At 42.9% G+C, this 25,646-nt stretch overlaps 3 protein-coding genes across 6 annotated transcripts in view; 1 reads left to right on the top strand and 2 right to left on the bottom strand.

Moving 5' to 3' along the window:
• Window positions 1–179: 179 nt before the first annotated feature.
• Window positions 180–4,349, bottom strand: adss1 (adenylosuccinate synthase 1). The gene is made up of 13 exons (XM_079286904.1): window positions 4,105–4,349; window positions 3,093–3,195; window positions 2,952–3,014; window positions 2,804–2,854; window positions 2,620–2,686; window positions 2,418–2,525; window positions 2,250–2,331; window positions 2,039–2,165; window positions 1,796–1,950; window positions 1,079–1,203; window positions 834–931; window positions 588–737; window positions 180–339 (listed from the first exon to the last, which is right to left on the bottom strand). Exons 1-13 carry the CDS (start codon window positions 4,291–4,293, stop codon window positions 287–289), a joined length of 1,371 nt encoding a protein of 456 aa, XP_079143030.1. The 5' UTR covers window positions 4,294–4,349; the 3' UTR covers window positions 180–286.
• A 310-nt stretch (window positions 4,350–4,659) lies between these two features.
• LOC306790149 (inverted formin-2-like) lies at window positions 4,660–19,356 on the bottom strand. 3 transcript variants are annotated; one of them, XM_079286271.1, is made up of 23 exons: window positions 19,224–19,356; window positions 15,133–15,534; window positions 14,384–14,499; window positions 13,996–14,155; window positions 13,022–13,055; window positions 12,610–12,751; window positions 11,036–11,168; window positions 10,216–10,806; window positions 9,714–9,859; window positions 9,545–9,606; window positions 9,361–9,463; window positions 9,172–9,257; window positions 8,954–9,054; window positions 8,763–8,833; window positions 8,568–8,675; window positions 8,389–8,459; window positions 8,153–8,273; window positions 7,894–8,058; window positions 7,537–7,639; window positions 7,275–7,424; window positions 6,201–7,007; window positions 5,836–5,889; window positions 4,660–5,125 (listed from the first exon to the last, which is right to left on the bottom strand). In XM_079286271.1, exons 2-22 carry the CDS (start codon window positions 15,527–15,529, stop codon window positions 5,837–5,839), a joined length of 3,720 nt encoding a protein of 1,239 aa, XP_079142397.1. In that variant the 5' UTR covers window positions 15,530–15,534; window positions 19,224–19,356; the 3' UTR covers window positions 4,660–5,125; window position 5,836. The 3 variants fall into 3 exon arrangements, with proteins under 3 accessions (XP_079142397.1, XP_079142398.1, XP_079142399.1); XM_079286272.1 differs by lacking the exon at window positions 7,275–7,424; XM_079286273.1 differs by lacking the exons at window positions 4,660–5,125; window positions 5,836–5,889 and having other exon boundaries at window positions 6,582–7,007; window positions 7,331–7,424.
• Window positions 19,357–22,725: 3,369 nt separating this feature from the next.
• dnajc17 (DnaJ (Hsp40) homolog, subfamily C, member 17) overlaps window positions 22,726–25,646 on the top strand; it is a 28,078-nt gene continuing 25,157 nt past the window's right edge. For both annotated transcript variants that reach the window (XM_079286550.1, XM_079286549.1), the window contains exon 1: window positions 22,726–22,891. In XM_079286550.1, coding sequence (XP_079142676.1) covers window positions 22,811–22,891 — 81 coding nt within the window. In that variant the 5' untranslated portion in view covers window positions 22,726–22,810. The remainder of the gene's footprint in view (window positions 22,892–25,646) is intronic.

Below are 25,646 nucleotides of genomic sequence, written 5' to 3'. Positions count from 1 at the left end.
TGCATGGTTTTACTGGGCTATTGCATCAACTGATCACGTTTTCCACGAATCAATTCATGAACATTTGTGCAGGTTTAATTGGTGATACGACCCATACGACTATAAATAAAATCCAATACATTTTATAGTAAAATAACAACTATTTGATTGTAACTAAACAAACATAGCCAACACTGCTCAAAGGTAACATGTTTCGTTTATTAACCAATGAGGAGAAAATCTGTTTAGATAATGCAAAGATGCCACATCTTCTATGCTCCTGTCAAGGGGAGCTAAAGGTTTCCCTTTAGAACATCTGGATCATGCACTCCCTGGACTTTCCAACACCAACCCACTTGACTAAAAGAGACGGAGAAACAGAGAGACAGATTAGAAAAGTTGACTAAACTGGAGAAGTCATAACAAACCATATTGCTATTTTTGATAAGTGCAACAGTGCCACCTAAAGGATATCATGCAGTTTCTGTATTTCTTCTATATTTTGATGTGGAGGCCTTCATGGGAAGTTGCTCTATTTTCTATTTGTTTGTGTGCTCTGCAAAGTAAAACTTGAAATATGTAAGTTTGTTATTTTGTGTCAAACGTACTGGGAACTCCAATGTGGTTCTCAATGAAGTGGATGTAGTTTTGTGCCTTGGCTGGGAGGTCGTTCCACTTCCTGGCTGCAGACGTGTCCGTCTTCCAACCGGGGAAGGTCTCGTACTCAACCTCCACTTTGTGCAAAACGTCCATGTTGGCTATTATTGAAAGCAATACATGATTACCAATCTTTAAATGAAAGCAGAATGGGTTTATGATATTTATTCTACATATGGTTTCTTCTGTTAAATGACCTGGGAAATGGGGAATTCTTTTTCCATTGACTTTGTAGGCGACTCCGACTTTAATTTCATCCACCACGTCCAGAATGTCAAGTTTTGTCAAAGCGATGCTGTTGGACGGGTAACATGTCATCGGAGAACTGTTTAACGTGTGCCGTTAGTCATCAGTATAATGTGAATTTACGACGGTGCTTCCTTCATTATTGAAATGATCACGAAACACCTGATGATTTGCTTCAACTGTTCCAGCCACTCACCCGGTGAATCCATTAATCATATGAGCGTATCTCACGATGACAAGATCCAACCATCCGCAACGCCGCTTCCTTCCAGTGGTTACACCCACCTCACGACCCCTCGTCTGCAGCAGCTCTCCTATTGCCTACGGTAAACAAGGGGAACAACAGCCCTATTTGTTACTTTATTATTCATGAACTGAAACGATGTTAGGCATTCCATAATTCTACAGAAACCTTAAAATGTGCAATCACTACACGAGTTACAAACACAGCTGAGTACAATAAAACACCATATGGACTGGGGGGGGGGGGGGGGGGGGATTAAGTTTAGTTTTTTTTTTAAGTATGTATTTTCAGCTCCCGTGACAGGTAACACAACCCAGCTCACACAATATCCTGAACCCGGACTCTGGCCCTAAATTTATCCCTGTGAACATGTGAGCGTTTGAACCCGTGTCTCACAAAAGTTGACAGCTGCTCTCAGCCAGAGAGCTTCACCCCCCCCCCTCCTCCTCCTCCTCCTCCTCCTCCTCCTCCTCCTCCACCAGCCCCGCTGCCTGTGTGTCAGCCCCACATGATCACATTCAAACTGTACGTGTCAAGCTCAATATCAGTGAGTTACATTACATGTCATGTGTCTCTTCTTCAGACAAATACGAAGGCCGTGAAAGCAAGCAGCGTGTGACAAGGTGCCAGTAATCTCACAGATTTCCTTCGGTAACGTCAAGGTCTTACGTTGAGTTGTTCTGTGGGGAAGGCTCCGATTCCCACTCTGGTAGTGTAGGCCTTTGATACTCCAAAAACATCGCCGATATTCAGCGGAGGGATGCCAAGACCGGTGCACGCCCCGCCCACAGTGCAGTTTGATGATGTCACAAAAGGGTATGTGCCTTTCGAGAAAAAATGTATTGGGTTATGACTGCCTCCCAGATCAACAAAAAAAAAACACATATGCATTCATATTGTAAATCAAAATACCAAAGTCAATGTCAAGGAGAGCAGCATTGGCCCCTTCCACCAAAATCTTCTTTGGAGATCCATGAAGAGCTTCGTACATGTAATAGACCCCGTCTCTCACCATCGGCCGCAATCTCTCACAGTATTCCTGCACAAAACAAGGAAAACAAAAACATGATCAGTTGATGTTGGGATTGACCCTAATTCATCACTTTCGCAACAGTCGGTTTACCTTGAGTTTTTTCAATTGGTCCTCAACGTCAACGGTTAAGGTTGGGTACATGGCCTGATACTGGCGGACAAGATTCTTGAATCTGAAAGAAAAGGAAATCGCGAATCATGCCGCGACTGTTCATCGCAGCATTAGTCTTGGTGTTTGGCATATTAATACGGTCCCTACCTCATAGAGAAGTCCTTAAAGTCACCCAGGAGGTCGCATACACGCAGGCCGGTGCGAGCTGCTTTGCTGGAGTATGCGGGTCCGATGCCTTTCTTGGTTGTTCCAATGCTGAAACACAAGCCAAAGAGAGGGACGTAAAACAAGTAGATTTGTGCTGACTGTAGTGTAAAATACTAGCAGGTCTGTCCTCCGCTATCCTTACTTCTTTCCTTCTTGTGCTTGCCTCTCAGTCTCCTGTAAACCATCGACTACCTGGTGGAAATCAAACACTGCGGAGAGACAGCAAACAAAGCCTTAAAAATGGATCGATTGATTGATGATTTATTCAGGCTGTACTTGTTTAAATAAAGTAAACCACTCTAAGCAATATCATACAATGTACATACCAAGGTGAGCTCTGTCTGAGACAATGAGTCTCTTCTCCCAGCCTTTCAGACCTGGTTAAAGAATAGAAAGGACATCTATGTGAGTATACACAAATCCTAATTTACACTTGTGCATTATGTGTAAAGGGCATTCTTTCTCTTCAAATACCTTTCTTTTCATTTTTATCGCCTTCTTCAAACAGGCCAGGTAGATGTATGACCACTCCATTGCCTACAAGAGCAGAGGAAGAGGAATATGTAATATTCTTAACCATGCTGTCTCAACACAGATGAATATTTAAGCCATTACCGATGAGGGAGATGCTCTTGGAGTTGATGATTCCACTGGGGAGAAGGTGGAAGTCATACTCCTTGCCGTCCACTACCACCGTGTGTCCTGCATTGTTGCCCCCCTGTAAATCCAAGCAGGGCACATATTGTGATGTGATAGTTCACACTGTCTTGTTTTAATGACGATATGATCAAATACGGTATGACGGTAACACCCAAGACCACCCAAAAAAACATCCAGCCACATGCACACGTCTCATTATAGTTTCGAGAGACGGTGATAATTCACTGAGCTTCTCAAGCACCTATTTGAACAGACTTGGCTGGTGCTGGTGGATCCACTCTGTCCGGCCTGGCTAAGACCTGGCCTTCTCACATATCAAGCCTCCCTGAGAATGTGACCTCTCTCTAGCCCGGTGTGTGGGGCTCTCAAGCCTCCAGAACACAGGGTGCTAGTCCTGTCAGCGGAGAGAGTACAAAACAGCAACTGTTGGCAGTTTTCACTGTGTGACTCCGTTGCTGGAGTGACCTCTGATATCTGACCAGAGGGTTATGTGTCCTGCGTGAGTGAATAGCAACTGACCTATGTGGAGTTTTTTTTATTAATTCAATGCATCTCAAATTCAACATCTGTGTGATCAGCTGAATGAGTCAGGTTTCGAGGTGAACGCAAGAATTAAGCGAATAGTCAGGTTAGCAGATTGTACTTGCCTGTTCCTAAAATGATCAGTAAAGATATTTGGAGTCTGTAAAATGATTTGAAATTTGTTTAACGGCCACAATTCTCCCATTCCATCACTTAAACCCTGTGCAGTTGAAACCACAGTGCATTCGCGACACGGTTAACTGCAATGGACAAAAAAGCTCAAACAAAAGTGTTTTCACTGTGAGCACCTGTTGCGTTTTAACAGGCTGCACAGTTTGTGCCAGATTTCATCATTAAGTCGGAGAAAAAAACCCGGCATTCAGCAATATTAGCAAGACACGGCCCTGTGAATGCTCGTCTGAAATCACGAATCCAAAACATCTACCTGACATCTGCAGACAACGTCAGCGTCAGTCGCCAACAAATCGACAACTTTCCCTTTGCCCTCGTCTCCCCATTGCGCGCCGAGCACCACCGCCACTTTGTTCCCAATGTCGTTGCGCGATCGCTTCTGTCCGGTCGCGGAGGGTTGAGTGATGCTTTTGTGGTCTTTCGCAGACCAGGTGAGCGACATGATTGCGGTGGCGTGAGCCTGCCGGTCTCAAGAAGACTAAGCCGTCTCCGAGAGTGGCATTGCCATATCTGTAACTTCATAGCCGATGATGTCAGAGCCAGACGCACAAGTGCGTAGCTGTGTTCGGGCAACTTGTCTCCAGGGCTGTTAGAGAAACTAGAAAATAGCCTCACTGGGATGATTGATGTTATATTCACCACGTCAAAGCCCTTGGTATTGTATGCAGCCTGCATAATAAAGCTTTTCAAATGCGTTTGCCACATTACCACCATCTGCGTGAGTCGGTTGCTTAAAAAACAGACAGCAGAACACTAAATTCACTTTTATTCAAATATTTTTAACATTAAAAGTTACAATCCATTAAATTATTTTCTTATATTGCCCTGTTACAGATAATCAGGGTAATATATAAAGAAATAAACAGCAGTTTTGTTTTGACGAGTTAATTAAATATCTTCCACCGACAGCACTGCAGCTTCCATTCTGTTGGTGCTGAAAGGTAAATAGAGCATATCGCAAAAACACATTCACTGCATATTACAAGTTATACAAAACAAGCATATTTAACTTTTCTTTTTTTTTTGGATTAGTTCTGAATACAACCCAATCATATACACAAAGACAACTCATTTACATAACATGTTGACATCCATACAGCCTTGGATGAGTTTACTCTTCTTGGTCTTGAAAAACAAATCATTGCAAACGGAAGACTTCTGCATCCTCTTGAAGGAGTCGATGCTCATTTAGTCTCACAAAATAAACGGTAGTCTTTCTGGTTCTCCCGTGTAAAATTAACATTTTCCTCTTGATTTCCTTTTTCTGGAGTCACCTACGGAAACAAAGACTAAAATGAATCGTTGGTAAAAAAAAAAGAAAAAAAAAGAATCCAAATTAAATATTTGAATACCGTCTAAAGTTTACATAGGGATACAACCATTTGCTCAATAGCGACTAGATCGGCGTTAAAATGTAAGTTTTTTTATGTGTTGAAAACATTTTTAATGCATTTACATCACATACAGCATCTTTCATCAAAATCAGATTGAAGCACAGTTTACAGGAAGCACACAAGACTGAATTAGGTTTGAACAGTCCCAGTTGCAGGCTTGGGTAATGGACAAAGAAATATGGAAGGAAAGACACAAAAGTGGTGGCTTTCATGAAATAACTCAGTCCACGATGACGTCACAGTGACTGCAAGGTTTGAGATCAGAAAACTGATGAGAGGTTACTTAACCGCTGATTAGAGGATTAATTGCTGTACATTTAGGGTTAGTTTTCCCAGGTTTGACAGACATTCAAATTACTGAAAGACACATTTGCATTTGTCAGTGGTGTTAAGGTTTAGGCCCGATAACAGAACTGGAAAAAGTTTTAAATGGCAGAGTGTTAAAAGCTGAACAACAGACAAATGAAACCCAGAATTCAACCAGTTGGACCAACAAATGACGTGTTACTTGAGACAAAGCATCGACGGTGATTGAGTTCATTAGGACGATGTTCCTGCTTACAGTTTGCCATCCCATTGATTGGACCTACCTCAATGCACCACACAGTCTTTTTTATGTTTAGTGTGTCCTTTCCCACTGTTACCTTGTGTTTCAGAGAGTCAGAACGAGAACAGAGCATTCAAACAAACTGTCCACAGATCCAAATTCAGTCAATATTAACATCAGCAAATCACAATGTGCACACTGCAGCCATACTTTTAAATAAAATACATCCAGACTCTTAATTAAAATGCATGTTTTCATGCAAAACACTGATGAATATACACTACAATAGCGCATACATAAAATATAAAATGCAGTAACAAAACAAAACTACCAAGGACTTCCATTTAAGACACATCAAGCGACTAGCATTCCAAACGTGATCTTTATTTAACTTAATGGATAGGTTACCTTGGGTACTCTTCTTTTTGTTTCGTTTGAAGATGCTCTTCCGTCTCTTTGGTTTGTGCTCAAGGGATGGAGGCACTGCTCCAGACACTGATGGCAGATCTTTCGATTCCAGTCCATCTGGGACATCGCACCTCTCGATGCCCTCACCGAGTGTAGTGACGGAGGATTTAACAACGACGCCTTTCCACTCGTCTTGACCCTTCTCTTGTTCAACAGTCTCTGCTAAACGGCTTATTTTAGCGCTAGTTTCACCTTTCCCATCTCCCATTAAAGTGCCTTCACTGCTCCGTGTCACATTGTCCGTATTAGGTGAAGGACTTTCCTTGATCTGAACATTAACGCTAATGTCCGCTGGCTCCTCAGATACCATGCTGGAAGTGCCATCGAACACAGCTAGGCAGTCGAAATCTGAGAGGGAAGATGAGCTGAGGACGCTCGTCTCAGTTGAATCCAATGAAAAGTCATTTGTGGGGAGGCATGGCTGACGTTCCTCTTTAATCTGAGGCTCAGGTTGTGTCGTTTCTGGTGAAGATACTAGAGGCTTCTCTGGGTGTCGTCCCTCCTGCAGCGAAGCAGGTTTTTCCAGGGGTGCCTGCATCGTCGTCGTGGCTGGCACTCCTGGGAGTGACTTGGGAGGTAGAGCTGGTCTGTCCTGCACTGCTCTCTGCGGTGCGTCTTCTGATGGGCTGATGAAGCCGTTCGTTTCTCCTGTGCTGGCCTGCTGGTGACCCTCTGTCTGCGGTGTGGTGGGAGATGAACCGGCTGCTAAGTCTCTGGCTTCTTCGTTTGCAGACTTGACACTTGATCCTGAGGGTGAGAAGTAGGTAGTGTTGATGGTAAGACCATTATTATCTTTGAAACGGATTGATATTTTACAGCGAGCCAGGCTGCATTAAAAGGAAAATGCTCTCTATGCAAATATAGCTTGTCAAAGCAACCAAGCGATGGAGCTAACTTAAGGTGGCAGTGGTGTTTATGCACAAATAAAATAGATAAAGCAGCAAAGCTGTGTTGCAGTTAAGTGGCTCAGGAGTAGAGGAACTGCGGCTGGAGGCCACAGTTTCTTGTCCTTACCAGATGCGCAGGTATCCCTACGCTTTGCACTAGAAGGGAGGCTTTCCGAATCGCACCTTGGCCTGGTCTTTCTGAGGGTGAAACCTTTCTTGATATCCGCCAAGAGGTGGTCGATGATGCAGTCGTCCTGTGGAATAAAGCCTTTCTTGACTGGTAACAGAGAGGTAAAAAGAGGGCTTTAAAACACACGCCATTCAAATGACATCTTTGTTCAGAATTTCTAGGGCACAGTAAACAAAAAGGAGGGCTTTTCACAACTTACTTATTTTTCCGTTCTCTCCCTTCTGTCTCTTGGACTCTTCCTCTGCCAGATGCCTCTTCCTCTTCTCAGCCTTGGCTGCCAGCTCTCTTCTAGTTTTGTTTTCCTATTATCATAAAAGTAAAGATGTCACAGGCAAGTACAAAATGTACGTGCCGATTTGTTTTTGTATCACTTCGGAAGAGCTATAGCAACATTTTCCTGTTTTTCCACAGTACCCATGTTCATTTGAAAATACACACGTTCTGAAGTTGTAGGTTTAAAACTACACAACATAAAGACAGTTATTATACGACTTTCCCTGCGATTGTGCATTCGTAGTATTTTATACACCAACGTAAACAAAGTATCCTCCCCGACCTTCAGTGCTTTGATGAAAAATCCTCGGAAGGTCCTGATGGTTCCGAAGAGTTCCTCAAGCGACAGCTGATTGACATCTTCACACAAGTAAACAGCCAGCTCACTCTTCTTCTCCTCTACTGCAGTGAGCCTTTCACCTACAGCCTGACATGCCACCAGATTTTCCTGCAGCAGAGAAAGTGGAGGGATTCGGATTATTATTAATTGAGTAATCACACATTGGCTCCATTTGTGGGCAAAGCAGAGACTATCGCGTTACCTCAAGCACTTTTTCATATTGCGCCTTCACGTCTTCGACAGAGCCGGAGACCTTCTTGGCCGCCTCATTCAGTCGTTTTAGTAAGGCACTGACTTCCGACTGAACAGAGTCCACATTAACTCTGAGGACAAAGTGTAAAACTATTTCTTGTAAGATTGTTATAATTCCACAGAGAAGCAATTAAAAAAAAAGAAAAGAAAAACATGAGCAAAAGTAGAAGTGAAAGGTTTCTATACCCTGCTGCTTTTTCACAGATCTCGAGATCATCTGGCAGCGCCAACAGCTCTGGGTGGTTCGCGTCAGCTTCCTTTGCAAAACAAGTCACGCAGTGGGTTGTTAAGTAATTAAACAGGTTCATAACAGAGAGAGGGGGAAAACAAATAAAGTTTTGGCTGCTGTGAGTCACTTTGTTTACCTCCAGCATGTGATGAAGCAGCGTGATGCGGCTCTTGTTGGCCTTGGTCTCTGTGAGCTTCAGCAGAGAGCTGATCTTGAAACCCTCGGCGTTGCCTGTGTGACTTCCCTAGAAGTAGACCGCTGATTAAAAATGCAAGCTCTGTCTAAATGTCAGCTTGTAGTAAAATATACATGAGATAGAAGAGGTTCTTACATAGTTGAGAAAATTCCCAACGTCAAGGATGAGCCTGCAGAAAATGGGCATGAGCGTGCTCGCCCTGAGAGCTGAGAGATTTGTTAGATGGCGTTAATTTGAGATGTATATACATATAGATAGATATATTGTAGAGAAAGAATGACAACTGCATGCATACGAATATAGCTGAAAGCCTAGGGCTTCCTTACACTGGCAGGCCTCCTCCACCAGCTTGACTTTAGGTTTGATCATATCCAATACTGATGAAGTCTCCTCGCACAGCAACATGCAGTCAATTCTCAGCTGATAACTGGAGAAACAAGCCAGAAAGCAAAGTAAATAAGAAGGCCAGTGTGAGCGTATAAAATACGCAGCAAGCACATACTGTGAAAAACAGAATTAGATTAAAAAAAATAAAAAATATTACCATGGCACAGTGAGAAGGGAGGTGTAGAAGCGGTCAACATTTGCCAACTTTTCTTTCTCTCCTTGGAAGGACTTCAAATTTTCAATCTACGTGAAAGCACCAGACAGTGACTCAGACATTCGCCATTTCAAAGTGTGCCCTTAATGATAGATACATCGGCAAAGAAATCTCTCGAGAACAGTTACAAACCTCATGCTTCTCTGGTAGGAGCTTAATGAGCTGCTTCAGCGCCTCTACATCCAACCTCGTACGGTCCCCAGTCTGAATCATGGCCACAAAGTCCTCATTTTTGCTGGAAAGAGAAAAAAAAACTTGATTGGAAAAAAACGTATAAAAGAAAAAAAATAAATCTAAATAATTTGCGACTTCTTACCATTTGAACTGCTTCAGGAATATGTTCAAATTCAAGTTTTTCTTTGGATCAATGAATGTTATCTATAGAATAAAAAGAGACATACTGATGACTCAGCTTTGATAATCAGATGCGTTTGTTCAGAGTACTACAGCGCTGAGGAGCAGCGCAGAGTGTTGACCAAGCACACCTCTTTAGGCGCCTTCTTGACAGGAGCAGCTGCCCCCTTGTCTTTGTCCTCGGTCACCGGGAAACTGAACAGCTGCTCGATGCTGCCGTAGTCCGGCTCCCGAGGAGGAGGCTCCGTCTGAACCGAGGACCACATGGATTGACCATCTGTGTGAGTGCAGGAAGAGAGGAACCCGTCATGAGCTCATGTGGCTCCATTTTGTGTCAACATCCTGCCATGGCTGAAATTCATTTTTTACAGTTTTTTCAAAACTCTGGTTAATCCTCCGCAACACCCACCCAAATTTGGAAGACTGGTTCTGGGTATATTAATGTTCCATCCCCATCAACTATTCTCTACACAGAGGCCTTCTGCCAATGTCTCCACTCACATTTCTTGACAGATAGGAGGCAAAAAAGTGATTTAGCATATTGATGATTCTCTTCAAATTAGATTGAGCCAGGGTTGACTGCAGTTATACAAAAATGACAGATTGCAGTTAAAGAATGATTAATCCACTCACCAGTAACAGTGCGCAGTTTCTGCCAGTTGAGCTTTTTCATCCTCAGGGTGGGGCATCGGCTTGCCTTTGTCGGTGCAGCGTACCCGAGAGCCTGGCTACTCTGAGCCCCAATCATGCCTGGGAGAGGAGGTGGTGGAGCTGGCATGCCAGGTAAGGGAGGTGGTGGCGGTGGTCCACCACCCATCCCCGATAGGGGCGGCGGAGGTGGTGGGGGTGGCATGCCTGGACCGCCGAATAGTGGTGGTGGTGGTGGTATTCCGGGCAAGGGGGGAGGTGGTGGTGGTCCACCAAACCCTCCAGGTAGCGGAGGTGGTGGGGGTGGAGGGGGAGGGGGCGGAGGTGAGCACTGGTTAGAAGGTTGGAGCCTCATCATACCAGGGGGTGGAGGTGGAGGAGGAGGAGGAGGAGGTGGAGGTGGTGGAGGGGAGGCACACTTCTGAGAGGATGTGGTGCTTTTGTCATCCTGATGATGCAGATCGGTCTGCACGGCCATATCCACTCTCACAAGCTGCCCGTCATGACAACCTCCACAGCTCTTGACTTTGGAGGACATCAGCCGCTGCATGATAATCTCACTGGACTCCATCTGAGCTGAAGCACAAATCCAAACAAACATCAACCCCATTTCACACTCCTCTCACTAAAACAAAAGTTTTCAGCCATCCTGTCAACAGCTGCCTCCATTTCATTGCGACGATCGTTTTTCCTGGATAATCACGCCCCTTCACACATGAATCACAGAGCAGGCTTTTAGCTACCCATTAGCTTCTCCGGACACTTGACCGAAAGTGAAAGTATTGCTGCCTCAGTGCTGACTCACAGTCCTGGGCCAGCAGCGTGGCTCTGTTAGTGATGGCCTCCAGAGCCAGCCAGATATCAGAGCGGCCCGGCTCCAGCGCCAACAACGTCTGCAGGATGGACAGCAGCTGGAGAGAGGCTGGAGAGCTGCTCACCTGCACACAAATATGCACAAATTAAGTGGGTTTGTCACGTTTGCATACCAAAGTCTAATAATGTGTGCCAGCACCACAACAACTTAAAACTGTTCTAATCAGAGAGACGACTTTTCTTTACTATGGAGTGGTCTCACCGACGTCACGATCTCCTTAGTTACGAGGTCGGTCGGCCATGTTGGAGTACATACAGATCCTACATGGCGGCGCGTAAACAAGGAAGTGCGGCGAAAATACAATACTTTGAATCACTGGATAGTGCATCAAAGGTTCGCTACCTGGCCAAATTGAAGGTTATTGGTAACTTGGATCCCTATACGATGAGTGCAGATCGTTGCAGTGCCGATCCTACTTATCTTCCATCGGTAAACTACGCCAACATCTACGCGTATCTCGTGAACACCCCCAGTCCTTACACAAAAGACGAGCTGGAGTGCTACAAAGGGCTCGACGCTTATAATCAGTTTGTCAGTGGATGGGTCCAAGACGTCAAAGCAACGGTCGTCGACAATTCTCATCTCGTCATTGGGAGGGTAAATATATACAGATCTGGTCCGATATTTAGCAATATTCAATGTTTACTCAGCGCAAACAGACACGTGTGTTTGTTTACATTGTACGTGCACGTCATTGTGTGCGTGTGTGTAGGAATTCACTTTCAACTAACTCCTAACTTCACCCCCCCCCACACACATATATATATATATATATATATATATATATATATATATATATATATATATATATATATATATATATATATATATATATATATATATATATATATATATATATATATATATATATATATATATATATATATATATATATATACATATATATATATATGATCTGACGTTAAACTCATATCAAGCAATGCTGAGGCTGCATCTCTGTGTTTCGCCTGTTGTACACGCTCGACACGTCTCTGGCACCGACTGCTGTCACGGGCCGATGAAGCTTCGGTAACCTTCTCATGTCCAAGTTTAATTTATATTTCCTTTATTAAATACTGTTCACAAACGAATTTGTAAATAAAATCACTGACCACTTATAAAGTGATCCGCACATACTCTAGTGTACGCCAAATTCCATTCCTTTATATCTCGAGAGATGCGTGACAGCCATTTCTCGCGACGTCGCTTGGATAGCTCCTTCGTGTCATTTCCTTGATGTGTAATGACCGCTGGCAAACGAAAGAATGATTTCTTGTCTCTATCAGCTCTGCTGCCACAACCAAAGACAGCACAAAAGTTCACCACCGATAGGTTATGCGACTCAGCCGTGCATGCCAGTGGCTTTGTGTGTACTCCAACATGGCCGACAGCTAAACTGTGACGTCACACGAGACCACTCCATAACAAAACATTCCGTCTCCCATTCATTGGACTATCTTAGTTCTTACAGGTTGATGATGAAGCCAAACAGTGAGCTCTCACACCTTGTTGAAGAGCGTAGTGAAAACTTCCAAGTGATCACTCATGTCAATGCCCCCAGAGACCCGCAGCAGCTCCTCCTCATCTTCAGCCATTGCCTCTTCAAAAGCTTCACACTGAATAATCAAGTCTTCATCCTCCTGCTCCCTGCACACAACACTCATACAGATCACTGGTGAGGGACACTTCATCACATTTAAAAAAGGACATTTTCGAATAAGCAATGCCAAGGGCCTCAAATGACTGCCTATTTAAGCATACAAACTGTAACATCGCATCCCAAAAGCACAATTTTACACTCAATGATTATAGACTTTAAAATTACCTCTAAATTCAAACTTATTTTGTCGCGTAAAATCTGCTTTGGAGATTTGGAGACTGACAAAATCAAATGAGAACAACAGAAAGAAGGCTCACCTTAATTTCGGTAGAATATCAAGTAACTGGAGCCCTGCAAGACAACGACACAATCCATCCATGAGCAGCACAACACTCTGACAGAATTTTAAGAAAGTTCATCTCCTAGAATGTGTCAGTGACCTATTCACAGTGGCATATGTCAGTTTTGGGCAAATTGGCAGGAAGTCACAGGTGAGCAACCACACAAGAGGCGTGGCCATAGAAATTTCTTGATTGGTTAAAGGTGGTGGGTGGGGGAGTAGACCATAGGATTTAGGTGGAAACAGTGAAGAAAAGGTTACCCTGAAACTGCACACTCCGGTACAGTAGGTGGCGGTATGCACCTATTCAAGTTGGTTGCGACCCGCCAATCAAATTTAAAGAAGAAGAAGAAGAAGAAGGTGGTGGGTGGCAGTTTAATGTTTTTTTCACATTTGTCAAACTATCTTGACCGTGGTGATCTTCAGGCAGATGTAGCTCAGTGCTTACACCTCTTAAAAACTCCTGCTTTCAGTCCAAGGTTAACTCTGTTTTTGTCCAGTATATGCTGGGAGAGACTCCACATAAAAAAAGAGTAACCCACTACAGAAAAATGGATGGAGGGATGGCTGGATAGGGCGTTTCACTCATAATACAGCATTAAAAATCACATTAGGTCAGTGTGATTTAATCAGTGTAAGAGTGATGACATGTTCTCTGAACTGAAATCGTTGATAGTCACTGTTATTAGTGTAAAATGCATGAATACACAACGCTTTATACATTTGAGGTTTGCTCGGTTCTCAGGCGCTTTGTGAGTGAGAATGAGGCCAATAAACCTATTCTTAGACAGCGCCGGTGACAGACAGACACATCTGTAACAGAGCTCCTGCTGATGGCCCGCTTTCCCCTCTGCATTCACATTCAGCCCAGAGAGGAGACACTGTTGGGACTCATGATGGGACTCTAGACTCCCAATTAATTGTTAAGTAGCAGCTGAATGGCGAACCTACCGATAAACTGCTTTCTCATCTTATCTCTCTGCCTGAGGTCATCTCTCCCGAAGATGAGGACGTTGACGACACTGAGGAGCGTCACCATGTAAGGGACGTTATCTGTGGCCTGCAGCTCATTCATGATCACACTGAAGCGATACTGCTGCGTCTTCACTCCCTGAAGGGGAAATCAAAAGTCAGTGTAAGTCATCAACATCATTGAGGAACAGTGTGAATCCACGGGATCATAATGCTTGTGCACGCAACACACCACTAGAGGGCATCGTTAAGGTACTTCATGAATTAACATCATCATTTAGAGCGCAGCATCAATCCCACAACAGCTTAACGTTTTTGAGAAAATAAAGATAATAAAGTTAAAACTATGACTTCTACATCTTCTTGCCTTGTAGTGGTCCAGGGCATCCAGTGCCAGCCGATGTCCGTCTGCAGAGAACACGCTGAGGGCAGCGAGTAGCTCAAACACCTGCTTCTTCACCATGGTGTTGGAAGTGTCCAAAGCTGCGGAGCATCGTGATCACACACATCAGTACAGGTCGGGCTCTCATAGTTTCCATCAGTTTCTCTTAAAGCAAAAAGAACCCCCTCTATCTCTGCTCATCCCCCCTTGTGTGCGGACTCAAGCCAAATGCTGTATTTAACAACTCCTCTTGAACTTTGCCCTGTGATGATGTTGTGTTGTACTGCAGATAAACATGTGTTTGTGTGCGTGTGTGTGTGTGTGTGTGTATCTGAAGGTGAGGAAATCCAATATTCATGACTCACTGTGATACTACATTTTTAGGAATGTCCTGAAGCAACCCTTACTGAATCATTTCTGTACATAACGCTGAGTACAAGGTCGGAAAATTCAGCTCTGCACAGTGAGTCACGTAGAGTTATGACCTATTTAATTCCAACTTTTACATAATATATAGAAAAAAAAAACATTCAGGTCCTTAAATATGGCTTTTTTTGGAATAAACAGGTTGTTTTAAACATCTTAACCAAATGACCCAGTATATATTTTCTGAAGCAGCTAAGCCACCATTTTCCATGTGTAGGCTACTTTGAGACATAATCAAATGAACACTAGATGGAAAGATGAGTGCAGCAGATGTGATGATTTTTCCCAAAATAAAGGGTATGGTCAACCTTGGGAGAGCTTCCGAACGTATCCCTCGTTCTCTATAATGAAGTGGATCCCTGCAGAGGAGTTCATGACTGCCCTGACGCAGCTGACACAGGTGAGCTGCAGAAGGGCGTCGGCAATGCGAGAGCATCCCCGCCCCGAAAGCCGGTCCAGGGCCTCCAGGAGGAGATCCAGCCCACTCAGCTCCAGGAACTGGACCATCCACGGCTGGTCGCTGCCCTCCAGGCGACGCTTCAGCCCCGAGTAGTTGACCACAGTGGGGATTTGCAGCAGTCTGATGCACAGCTCTGGGTCAGCACTCTCCATGTTGGCCTCCAGCTGGGTATCTGAGTCCTGCGAGGAGCCGAGGTGACCCCTGACAGCCGCCCACTTCTTTTTCCCATCTGATTTCCCTGACATGTTGGCTGTGGAGGACAGAAGGGAAAACAATCACAGTTTTTTTTTTCAATGTGTGCAGATGACAAGAGACAATTTTCAGCTATAATTTTTCAGAAAAGAATTCAGCTTGTTTTTGGACTGCGGATGCCGTCTGTTTGCAACGATATCGGAGGATGTTGTCCAACAGTGTTGTCATTGCTATCCAGGCGGAAGCAGGCCAAAATAAGGCCGTCGCAGAAAGGAAAGCAGAATAGGAAACGATAACGCCGCACTTTTGTAAATGATATGTCAGCAGTCCAGTCACCACCAGCTCTGCCAAACATTCCTATCTAATCCTGCTTAAAAAAGAAGGGAAGAGACTAGTTTGTCAAAACTCTCAGGCACACTTGTGACAAGCTAAAACATAGAGACAACTGTGCAGGAGACATTTTAACAAACATCACCAACATAATGTGACATTGACATGAATGCACTCATTGATCACCACAAGTGCCCTTTTTCTGGTATAACCTCAGGGCACAGTCCCCTCTTTCACCAGCCTGCCTCACCCACGAGCTTCTACTGCAGGGCATGTTACAAGTACAGACACGTTCCCACAATCTGATCAAATCAACACGTGTCAGAGCTTGGGCCAAACATGGGGAAAAAACTTTCTCCAAAAGTCGAAACTACTTTCTCTCAGTGTGCTGGAGTTGTTATATTAGGTGGTCCAGAATAAAAGAACAAGCGTGAGTGGTCCTTCTGTCTCCTGCTGTTGATTTCACACTTGGCAAAATAAGATATACAGACGAGGAGTGAAGAGCATGTACAAACACAATGCTCTGTTTTAAGGTCATTCATAGAGACAATCTGGAAGGAATTATAGCTTTTACAAGTCTTCTATTTTACCATCTAGACCAGAGGTCTTCAGCAGGGGCTCCGCAAAATGTTTGGTTGATTAGACAATTTAAAAAAAAGATTTTTTTTTCTTTTTTCTAAACATGAATGTGTCCATTAATTTAATAGTTCAGTTTTGTATGCATGAGAACAGGTATGTTTATGCATGGCAGTGGCACTAATAGGCCATCACTCATTTTTCGTTTCCACATTGATGTTTAAAATAAACACGTCTGTTTGAGTAGCGTGTGTGCATGAGTATCATGCAATTGACAGACGATGTTGATATTGGCATTGGTATCAGCTGACAGGGTGTGTTTATATATGTCAATGGCACGGCCTCCCTACTCACTGTACCTTGCACATGTTTAAAATATCATGAATATATGAACCTGTGTATTATTTGAATAGCTTCGTATTGAATGCACAATAAATAGGTATGTTTATACAGTGGCCCAGTTTAATATAAAACACAATTTTATACAATATAAACATCGAACAAAAAGTTCGGAAATGAGTGTTTGGTAGATTATTTCTCTGTTGTAACAATGCTTCCAATGAATGTTATACAGTTGGAAAGCCTGTTTAGTTACCTTTCAAACGGTGCTGCATTTGTAAGGAACATGTATTTCTGGGATGAGCAGCACAGCTGGCCAAATCTTCTCTGCCAATGCCAAACAGCTTATTCTGCAGAGAGATAATCTACCAAACACTCATTTCCGAACTTTTTGTTCGATGTTTATTAAGTCGGGGGTTCCTGCTCCATCTCTCTGTCAGTTTGGGGGTCCTTGGCCTGAAAAACGTTGAAGACCCCTGATCTAGACAATATGAGGCCCTTCTCTGGAATCCTGCTTTTTGTGGCGCTTCATTTTAATTCTACGTGTTTTCGGAGATCCGTAAACTTAACACAGCTGAAAAATGAATTTGGGATTTCTCTCTTTTCAAAGGGTAATTCGCAGAAGTAACGACTTGTGAAAAATCGGACGAATTGGATTTCTATTCACTCTGCATAATCAAGGCAAAATGAGTCTCTCTTTTCTCACATATTCTGGCACTTGTCAGCTCTGACTGCAGCGTTTTAGTCCTGCTGCCAGTGGGAGAGTGTTACCGTGGCAGCAAGCCAGACAGACAATGGTGTTTTACAACAACAGGCCTTCTCGATACTCTTCAAAGGGCTCAGTGTTCAGTGGACACAAAATGGATGGATGGCTCCCTGCCCCCTTTCAGGCTAATAGAAGTTTTAGCCAGAAAACCAGTAAAACACTTTCTGATTCTCGAGTACATTTGGCGTTCATGTTCAGTGTGAGGAACAAAAGCTGACGACGAGACGAACACTTGTGAAATGGACTCACGTCCTGCAAAGCGATAGCTACAACGAAGACAGTTGAAAAGGAAATGGTGTGTGTGTGTGTATAAACAGGACTCGGGCAGCACGGCTGAACTTTTAGGAAGGGAAGGCGTTTCCCAGGAAACGTGGCTCGAGATAAACACGCGGGTGTGACAGTTTATGTTCTTCTTTGGAAACTCCTTTCATTGTACGATGACTCAAGTAAATTGAATGTGCAAACATCTGGGTGACAAGTGGCAAGCAGATCAACTGTGATGAGAAAAACATTTTTCTGCACTCGTTAAATACCAGGGACATTTTATTCACCGACCTTGTCTACCAGGTCTCCCACATGCACCACTAATAGCAGGCTGATTCACTTCTCACTGAACAAACCTACTCATCTGTCCTCTGGTTACGCCGCCCACACACAGCAGCCCACTGCTAATGTACAGCATCGACACTTCAGGAAACGCAGGAACATCTCCACAGATTTCCTTTCCAATTAGACATATGCAAAGCTTGATTCATTGATTCATTGTTTTGCACAAATGTTCTGTGGAAGTGAGTCATTATACATGAGTAATAACAATAATAGCTTCAGCGGGAATACACATCATGGGCCAGTTGAAACGTGTATCTCTGGCTGTATTTTGTTTCCTTCTACTGAAATACCAGATCGGAAATAAACGATGGGGATACATATTTAATGTTATATTTTACCTTTTGACATGATGGATTTCATGGTACAGCTAACACACATGTTGCTTGGAGATTACATAATCTGAGATAATTATTCAAGCTTCAACAATGCTGTAATTTATATTACAGTATTCCCAGAGTGACTATAACAACATAGAACATCTGGTAGTCATTCAACTGATATCCGAACCTCTCTTCCACTCTCTGCTATTTAAGGGAGTGACCGAAATGCCTGCAAAGTCCACAAGCACATTGTGGAGTTGAAACCTTTTAGTTGTTTAGTTTCCTGTATTCCCAGACTCTCTGCAGAATTCCTTCAGCAATTGCCAGATTGATTTAAACATCTGCACATTGACAAATGCATTGACAGAGACGGTCCATTGTGGTCCAACACACAGCGTCAAAAACTGGAATTCTCAGTTCAAGTGGATTTTGACAACACAGTTTTTTCCTCACCTCCGTCTTCCTCCTCCTGTCCGAGGAAAGGTGGTTAAGAGGAGACAGATGATTGCCACCTCCAGCATGGATCAAACATATTGTCATACCAGAATGCAATTGTCAGTTTGCCAATCTGCATTATTGGTCCTTTATGATAAATAAAACGGACCTTAGTAGCAACATTAACGGTGCACCTTCATTACTTTGAGCTGCGATTTATTCCCCACATACCAAGAAGGGGCATAACGGGACTATTCACTGACACCAGCAAACAAACCCTTATCACCACTGTCACCACTAACTGTCACATCGCAACGCCTTGTTGCATCGTTAAAACGTTAGATCACCTATAATCGGACTATGGCACTTTACCTTGCTTTTATTCCATCAATATGAAGACCCTTGAAGAACCGCGTCCTCTGATGTGCTTTCAAATCAGGGAGCGCTTTGCAGTCATCCGGTCGTTTTAATCGGACAAAAAAATCAGCATGGAGCGCTGGAAATGTCGGCACTGTGGGGCAAAGTGAAACCCTGTGTGGAGTGCGGGTGGCACCGTTTTCAAAAGATTACGGTCCCTGAGCCTTCATGTACTTGCGGGAGGCGGACATCCTCAGAGCAGCTAAACGTACTACATTACTCCGCTTTGACATCCGGTCGAAACCATCAGAGTAAAACGTTAGAGTGGCTGCGTTACGGATATATTAAAAGCTTGACGCAGTTCTAGGCTCAAGATAGGATTTGGCCGTTTAAATGTAGCTGTAATAATAATTATTCCAAGAGACTGTGGTTACAGAAAAAGTGATTATAAATAGAGTAACGTTACCTGCAGAAAGAGCTCCAACCAAGCTATTTGGATATCAAGCTAATATGTCAGTTAACTTGGTCACAACTTACAAAACTGAAACAATGTCAGTTCTGCAACTGCTATGTAAGTGATTGGTTAACGTTACTAACGGTTACAGCAGCTGAAAATAACGGCTGGAGGAATTACCTCAATCAAAGTAGTTTTTTTTTTTTGCATATTCACACTCAAATAGGTTTCCATGGACAGTGTTTTAATTTGGAGGCAGAATTGTCTAATTTCCGGACTTGGTGTGCCTGACGTTTTCTGGCTTGAAGCTGATTGTTGACAGTACAAGATGCCTGCTGTCACAGTAACAAAGCAGCATCATTCTGAATGTGTTAATGAACAAAATGTTCCTGTGACTAAAAACACTGGAATAACAAGAAGTCCGTAAAATCAACAACTGCCTTGAATGTGTTTGCATGTCTCCTCAAGGCAAGGCAAGGCAAGTTTATTTGTATAGCACATTTCAACAACAAGGTAATTCAAAGTGCTTCACATAAAACCATTAAAATCATCAAAACACAAGGCAAAAGAAAAGGAGATTTAAAAACAATTAAAGAAACAGTGTAAGAAATAAAATTCAGTCATAAAATGCAGAAATGCAGGAAATTGATTAATATATTCATTGAATGTGGTTCAATTAAAGGCAACAGCAAACAGAAAGGTCTTCAATCTTGATTTAAATGAGCTGCAGGTCTCAGCAGACCTGCAGCTTTCTGGGACTTTGTTCCAGATATGTGGAGCAGAAAAACTGAACGCTGCTTCTCCATGTTTAGTTCTGACTCTGGGAACAGAAAGTAGACCGGTCCCAGACGACCTGAGGGGTCGGGATGGTTCATAAGGTAGCAGCAGATCAGAGATGTATTTTGGCCCAAAACCATTCAGTGCTTTGTAAACCAACAGCAGGATTTTAAAGTAAATTCTTTGTTGGACAGGAAGCCAGTGCAAAGACATCAGAACTGGGGTGATGTGATCCACCCTCCTGGTCTTAGTGAGGACTCGAGCTGCAGCGTTCTGAATCAGCTGCAGCTTTCTGACAGACTTTTTACAGAGACCTGTAAACACACCGTTACAGTAGTCCAGTCTGCTGAAGATAAATGCGTGGACAAGTTTTTCCAAATCCTGTTGAGACATAAGTCCTCTAATCCTTGATATATTCTTCAGGTGATAGTAGGCTGATTTTGTAATTGTCTTGATATGGCTGTTCAGGTTGAGGTCTGAATCCATAACTACACCTAGATTTCTGGCTTGGTTTGTGGGTTTTAACATCAGTGACTGAAGCTGAGCGGTGATTTTCAATTGTTCGTCCTTGGTAATTGAACAACCTTCACTGTCAGAGGGACAATAGTGACTTTGAATCTGGATATTTTGTTGAGAATTCATGATCATTCCCCGTGTGACTCGAGGCAATTGAGCTTGCAAGAGTTTCACTGCCTCAGAGAAAAGTATCTGTGGTAAACGTATTGTTACGCTGCTTTAGGTCCCCTGAGCCAAAGTGTCGGCACCATAAAATGTTTTTGTTTATCCAGAAGAAAATGGGGCTTCTAGCAACATCAAAGAATATGCAGGATTGCTGATCAGCAGGATCAGCCTCCCACAGGGAAATAATGACCACACCTTGTTTGAATGGAACAACAAAAGCTATTGAGCCAAATCGTATCGGCCTATACTTATCAAAGAACAGGATCATGTGACCCAGTGGGAAACAAGCTCCCAAAAGTCAACATAATTATCATTCATTGTTGTGTATACATGTACAGGCCTACACATTAGAGTGATTGCGATTTTCAGCCATGATCCAAGGCACAAACTAACTCTTAACCCACTAGTCCTGCTGTCAAACCTTTCAAACTTGCTGAACAGCAAGTGCTTTTTGGGTAGTGAGTGTGATAGCAGTGGTGGAAAAAGATGCAACAGCTGCTTCTTTCATTTTTTTTCTTTTTTGAAATCAAAGTATTATTAGTATTTAACTCAGCATTCCTCCTCTTACTGGTGATCCCCTGGTGGCTATCAAACACCCATCAAGAGTCAAGAGTACATGGATCCCAGTTTGGACACCACATTAGTCGACAACCTGAGGCTGTCCCAGAAAAGCCATAATCATAGCTTACATAGCTACAACTGAAAATGAATAAATGAAATGGTCTAAACAGCAGAGGCCTCTGTTTACATTTAACAATTGATACAAGGTGTTGTCATGCAGGTAAAGTAAAAGCAGACTGATTCAAATGTAAACAAAGGTGGAGCCCAGCTGCCCAAAATTAAAGCAAAGGTGTAAACTGTTGTAATAATTCATGTAAAACCAAACTGATCCATCGCCAGGCTATAAGCTGATATCAAATTATGTATAATAATTGGTGTTTATGTTGGCAATTTTAATAACTAAATGTAATACATAAAATACTGGAATTAGTGTGAGGAGTGTCGCTGTTACACAAATGTCCACCAGAGAGCACTCTGTACTCATTCATGACAAGAAGTTTAGCACATCATTTGATTATTCGAATATCAAATGTCACAACTCTTTACAGAATTGAGCATCGGTTTATGTGAAAAAATAATGAAAAGAAATACCTACATTCTTTACTGTCATGTTTACTCCCAATTATGAATATTACAGCCTCAAAAACCAAAGCATCGTTATAGTGTAAAAAGTGTATTGACATAAAAATAAAGATACATTGTTGAGATCACAATACGGCTCTACAAATCGATCTATTTATGATGCCATGCTGTAAAACCATTTCACAGCTGGAATACATTTTGAAGTATAAAGTAACTGTGCAGTGAAAGTAGACATGGCGGATTCAGCCCACGAGACACAACAACAATGTTAAAACGAGTTAAAAATATTAGGACTGATAAAACCTACTTCTCCATGTACACGATGTGGTAAAAATGTCCATGTTGTTTCTGCATTTACCCAACAGCAGAACAGAACAACGGAGCAAAAACTATATTTCCCAGACTGCAGTGCACTTCCTAGTTGAAAGGTCGAAGACGTAAAACGCATGCTGCCTGGACCCGGGAATAACAACAAACAGCTGCGTTCGCCAAAACGTTGACATTTATTATTGTTCTGTATTGGTGTCGTTGCTCGTTGTTTACAGACATGTCTGGAAAGGCCAAGGATATCCTGAAGCTGGATCTGTATGGTTTACTCGGTATTGACATCACTGCTACATCGAAAGAGGTTTGTAAATAAGCTAGCTGTTAAGCTAGTTAGCTAGATATAAAGTCGTTTATTTACAGGCGCATTACAGACTGGATGACGCTGTTTTAGCGGACAGTTTACCGGACTGTCTGCTCAGTGAACGTTGACTGTCACAGCTGTTGTGTTTGCACCAGGAGAGACTGTGGCATATTTGGAGGCTATATTAGCATGCTATCATGGAGCTTAAAGCAGTGTGTGTGTGTGTTTGTGTGTGTTCGTGTGTGTGAACTAGAGACTAGAGTCTTTTTTTTTCTGTGAACAGAAATGCCAGGTAAGTAAAACGAGGACTGAACTTCTAGGTCCAGTCAATGAGACTCATGTAACAAAAGTCAAACACCGGCTAATGGCTGAATGACAGAGGTGTGATGCACGAAACGGCCACACGGTGGCGGTGTTGCATCAGTTTAGGTTTTGCCTTCGGTGATGGTGGATATCAATTCCAGTCAATTTTGATCATCAAGTACCCTGCCAGTTATTTTTCCGAATAAATAATTGATTGGTTTATTAAATGTTAAATCAAGTAAAAAATGCCAGTCACAATTTTGCACATGCAAAGGATACGTCATCAAATTGCTTGGAGGTCGCATGCTATTGGATGACCCATAGTCCAGAACCTCGAAGATATTCAACTTGCAAAACTGTAAAAGCAGCAAATGATGAGAAATATTGAGTGTTTGACATTTCTCTTTAAATATCACAATGGTTGACAATTATTTTCCCATTGATCAACCGATTGATTAATCGACTAATTATGTCAGCTCTTAATAATTACGAGAGCATGGATGCTAAATCAATTTTTGGTTTGTAGTCTGCCAAGTCGATGTATGTTCTTTATCTAAAACTAAACCAACATGTCTGATCACAAACATATCTGATGAGTCCTGGGAAATTATGTAATAACCAATCTCTACAAAACCAGGTCTGCTCACCTCTGCACAGCCACATTTCCTGAGAACACCCATTGTTGTTACGACAGATCAGCTTCCATAAATCAGTTTTATGATTTTAGTTGAGTCACCGGAGCCCCCTGTTCTCTGTATGCATCCTTAGAGTAAGTACGTTGTACTTTTTTGTTTCTCATTCATTTTATTTAAGTATGATTTTGCTGGTTTTGCAACAAAATGGAACCTAATACACTTTCCAAATTATTACTTTTATAGTAATTTACAACAATAGCCGCACAGACGAGGGGGCTGTGCTGAGGCTGCACTAGGACCAGTTTGTCAGCTATAATTGCCACCAAAGATTGGTGTAATGAGGACAAGATGTGTGCATGCAGGGATCAAGCGGGTACAGAGAGTCTGTTTTTCACCGGGCACTAACCGTCGGGCTGCTCTAGGCCCACTGCTGCTGCTGCTGTGTGATCTGTCTGTCCTCGGTTTCTTGGCTCCTCCTGCAAACTAAAGCGTGGTAAATAGTTGACAACTCTGCAAAGGCATGCGACGATCTTAAATAATTAGAATTTAAAAAAGATAGATGTCACAACAGAATGAAATGCTAACATTTCTGCTTATATTAGGGGGCAATGGACAGCATCTGGGTTCCTGTGGTTTTCTCTTTACACGGTTTTACTCGTGATTGCTTCAGGAGCCGGCCCTAAAAGCTCACGGTGAACTGCACAAAGATAATAACGACAGTAATTGGCTAGTCCTCGTAGGAAGATGCCACTCAATCTGAGCGCTCTTATCCAACACATGTGCTAACCTCTTCAGAAGTTGGCCCGCTTCGGCTTCTAGTTTGTAGGACCAAAGGGCTTCAGGGTCTTCCAGCATCAATTAAGGCTTGCGTGTTACGGCATCGATGGGAGTAATCATGTATTACTTAACAAAACGGCACCGGAGGCGCAGCGGAGACAAGACGTCGTGAAGGATGCTAGAGGGAGTGAAACGAGGAGGAGGAGAGAAAGGGAGGTTGGATAATTAACTGGAATATAGAAAAGTACATGTCAACTAGATCCTTCACTGAGCTGAATGACATGCAACAATAGCTGCGCTCCACCAGAACAGCACCAATGATGACAGGTCGTACAGTTTTGGTCCTGACAAAGTCAAACATCTGCTGTGTCTCCAGCAGATGTGGAGATGTGTGTATCTGTGAGTGAGTGTGAACCGAGGACACGGCGTTAGCACTTAAAGGACTGTAAGAAATAATGCAGTCTTGTTCACTGTGGTGGATTGTGATTATAATTGATTTGTTTTTAATATCATGGATTTTATTGCAATTGAGCATTTGGAAGTTTATGGAAACCAATCGCTGCTTGGAGTGTTCGTGAAAGAAATCCTCCCTGAACTCTTTAGGAAATGGTCACTCAAAGAAATGCATAAAATTGTAGTCGAAGACCTAAAACTGTTTATCACACTGGTGCAGACCAATGGTTAAAGATACGTTTGAACTTGAGCTTGAGTTTTCGTCTTCTTTCTTGCACCGACTTCACCTAAAAGTCTTTTGGAGAAATTTGGACAAAGCCCTGAGAGTGTGATGGAGAGCACGGAGAAAAGAAAAAGGGAGAAGGAGACATGGAGGCTTAAAAGGGGAAGTAAGCGGAGGCCAACAGTAAGCACACTCTACGTGTTTGGCTCCGGTCCACAGCCCCATGTGTCAGTTTCGATCGGTAGGAAGGCTCTGTGTGCCAAGCCGCATGACTACAAATCTAAAAAGGATTCATAGTCTCTCAAAGCCCTCTCAATGAACCAGGTTCTCATTTACTGGAACAATCAGAGAAAGAAGCTGGTGA

Source organism: Melanostigma gelatinosum (genome assembly GCF_949748355.1).
Source record: "Melanostigma gelatinosum genome assembly, chromosome: 16".
In the NCBI taxonomy this organism is placed as follows: domain Eukaryota; kingdom Metazoa; phylum Chordata; class Actinopteri; order Perciformes; family Zoarcidae; genus Melanostigma; species Melanostigma gelatinosum.
The sequence above is the reverse complement of the archived record's forward strand: the minus strand, read 5'-3'. Positions and strand labels throughout refer to the sequence as shown.

Excerpts from the sequence above, each read along its gene's own strand:
- LOC306790149 (XM_079286271.1), bottom strand. The coding sequence starts at position 15,529 with ATGTCAGGGAAATCAGATGGGAAAAAGAAGTGGGCGGCTGTCAGGGGT. Across the intron at positions 7,425-7,536 it reads GGGAGAGAACGGAAAAATAA|TCAAGAAAGGCTTTATTCCA; the intron begins GTAAGTTGTGAA and ends CTCTGTTACCAG. Across the intron at positions 7,008-7,274 it reads TAGGGATACCTGCGCATCTG|GATCAAGTGTCAAGTCTGCA; the intron begins GTAAGGACAAGA and ends TCTCACCCTCAG.
- adss1 (XM_079286904.1), bottom strand. The coding sequence starts at position 4,293 with ATGTCGCTCACCTGGTCTGCGAAAGACCACAAAAGCATCACTCAACCC. Across the intron at positions 1,951-2,038 it reads TCTCCTTGACATTGACTTTG|GCACATACCCTTTTGTGACA; the intron begins GTATTTTGATTT and ends TTTTCTCGAAAG. Across the intron at positions 340-587 it reads GAACCACATTGGAGTTCCCA|TCAAGTGGGTTGGTGTTGGA; the intron begins GTACGTTTGACA and ends CGTCTCTTTTAG.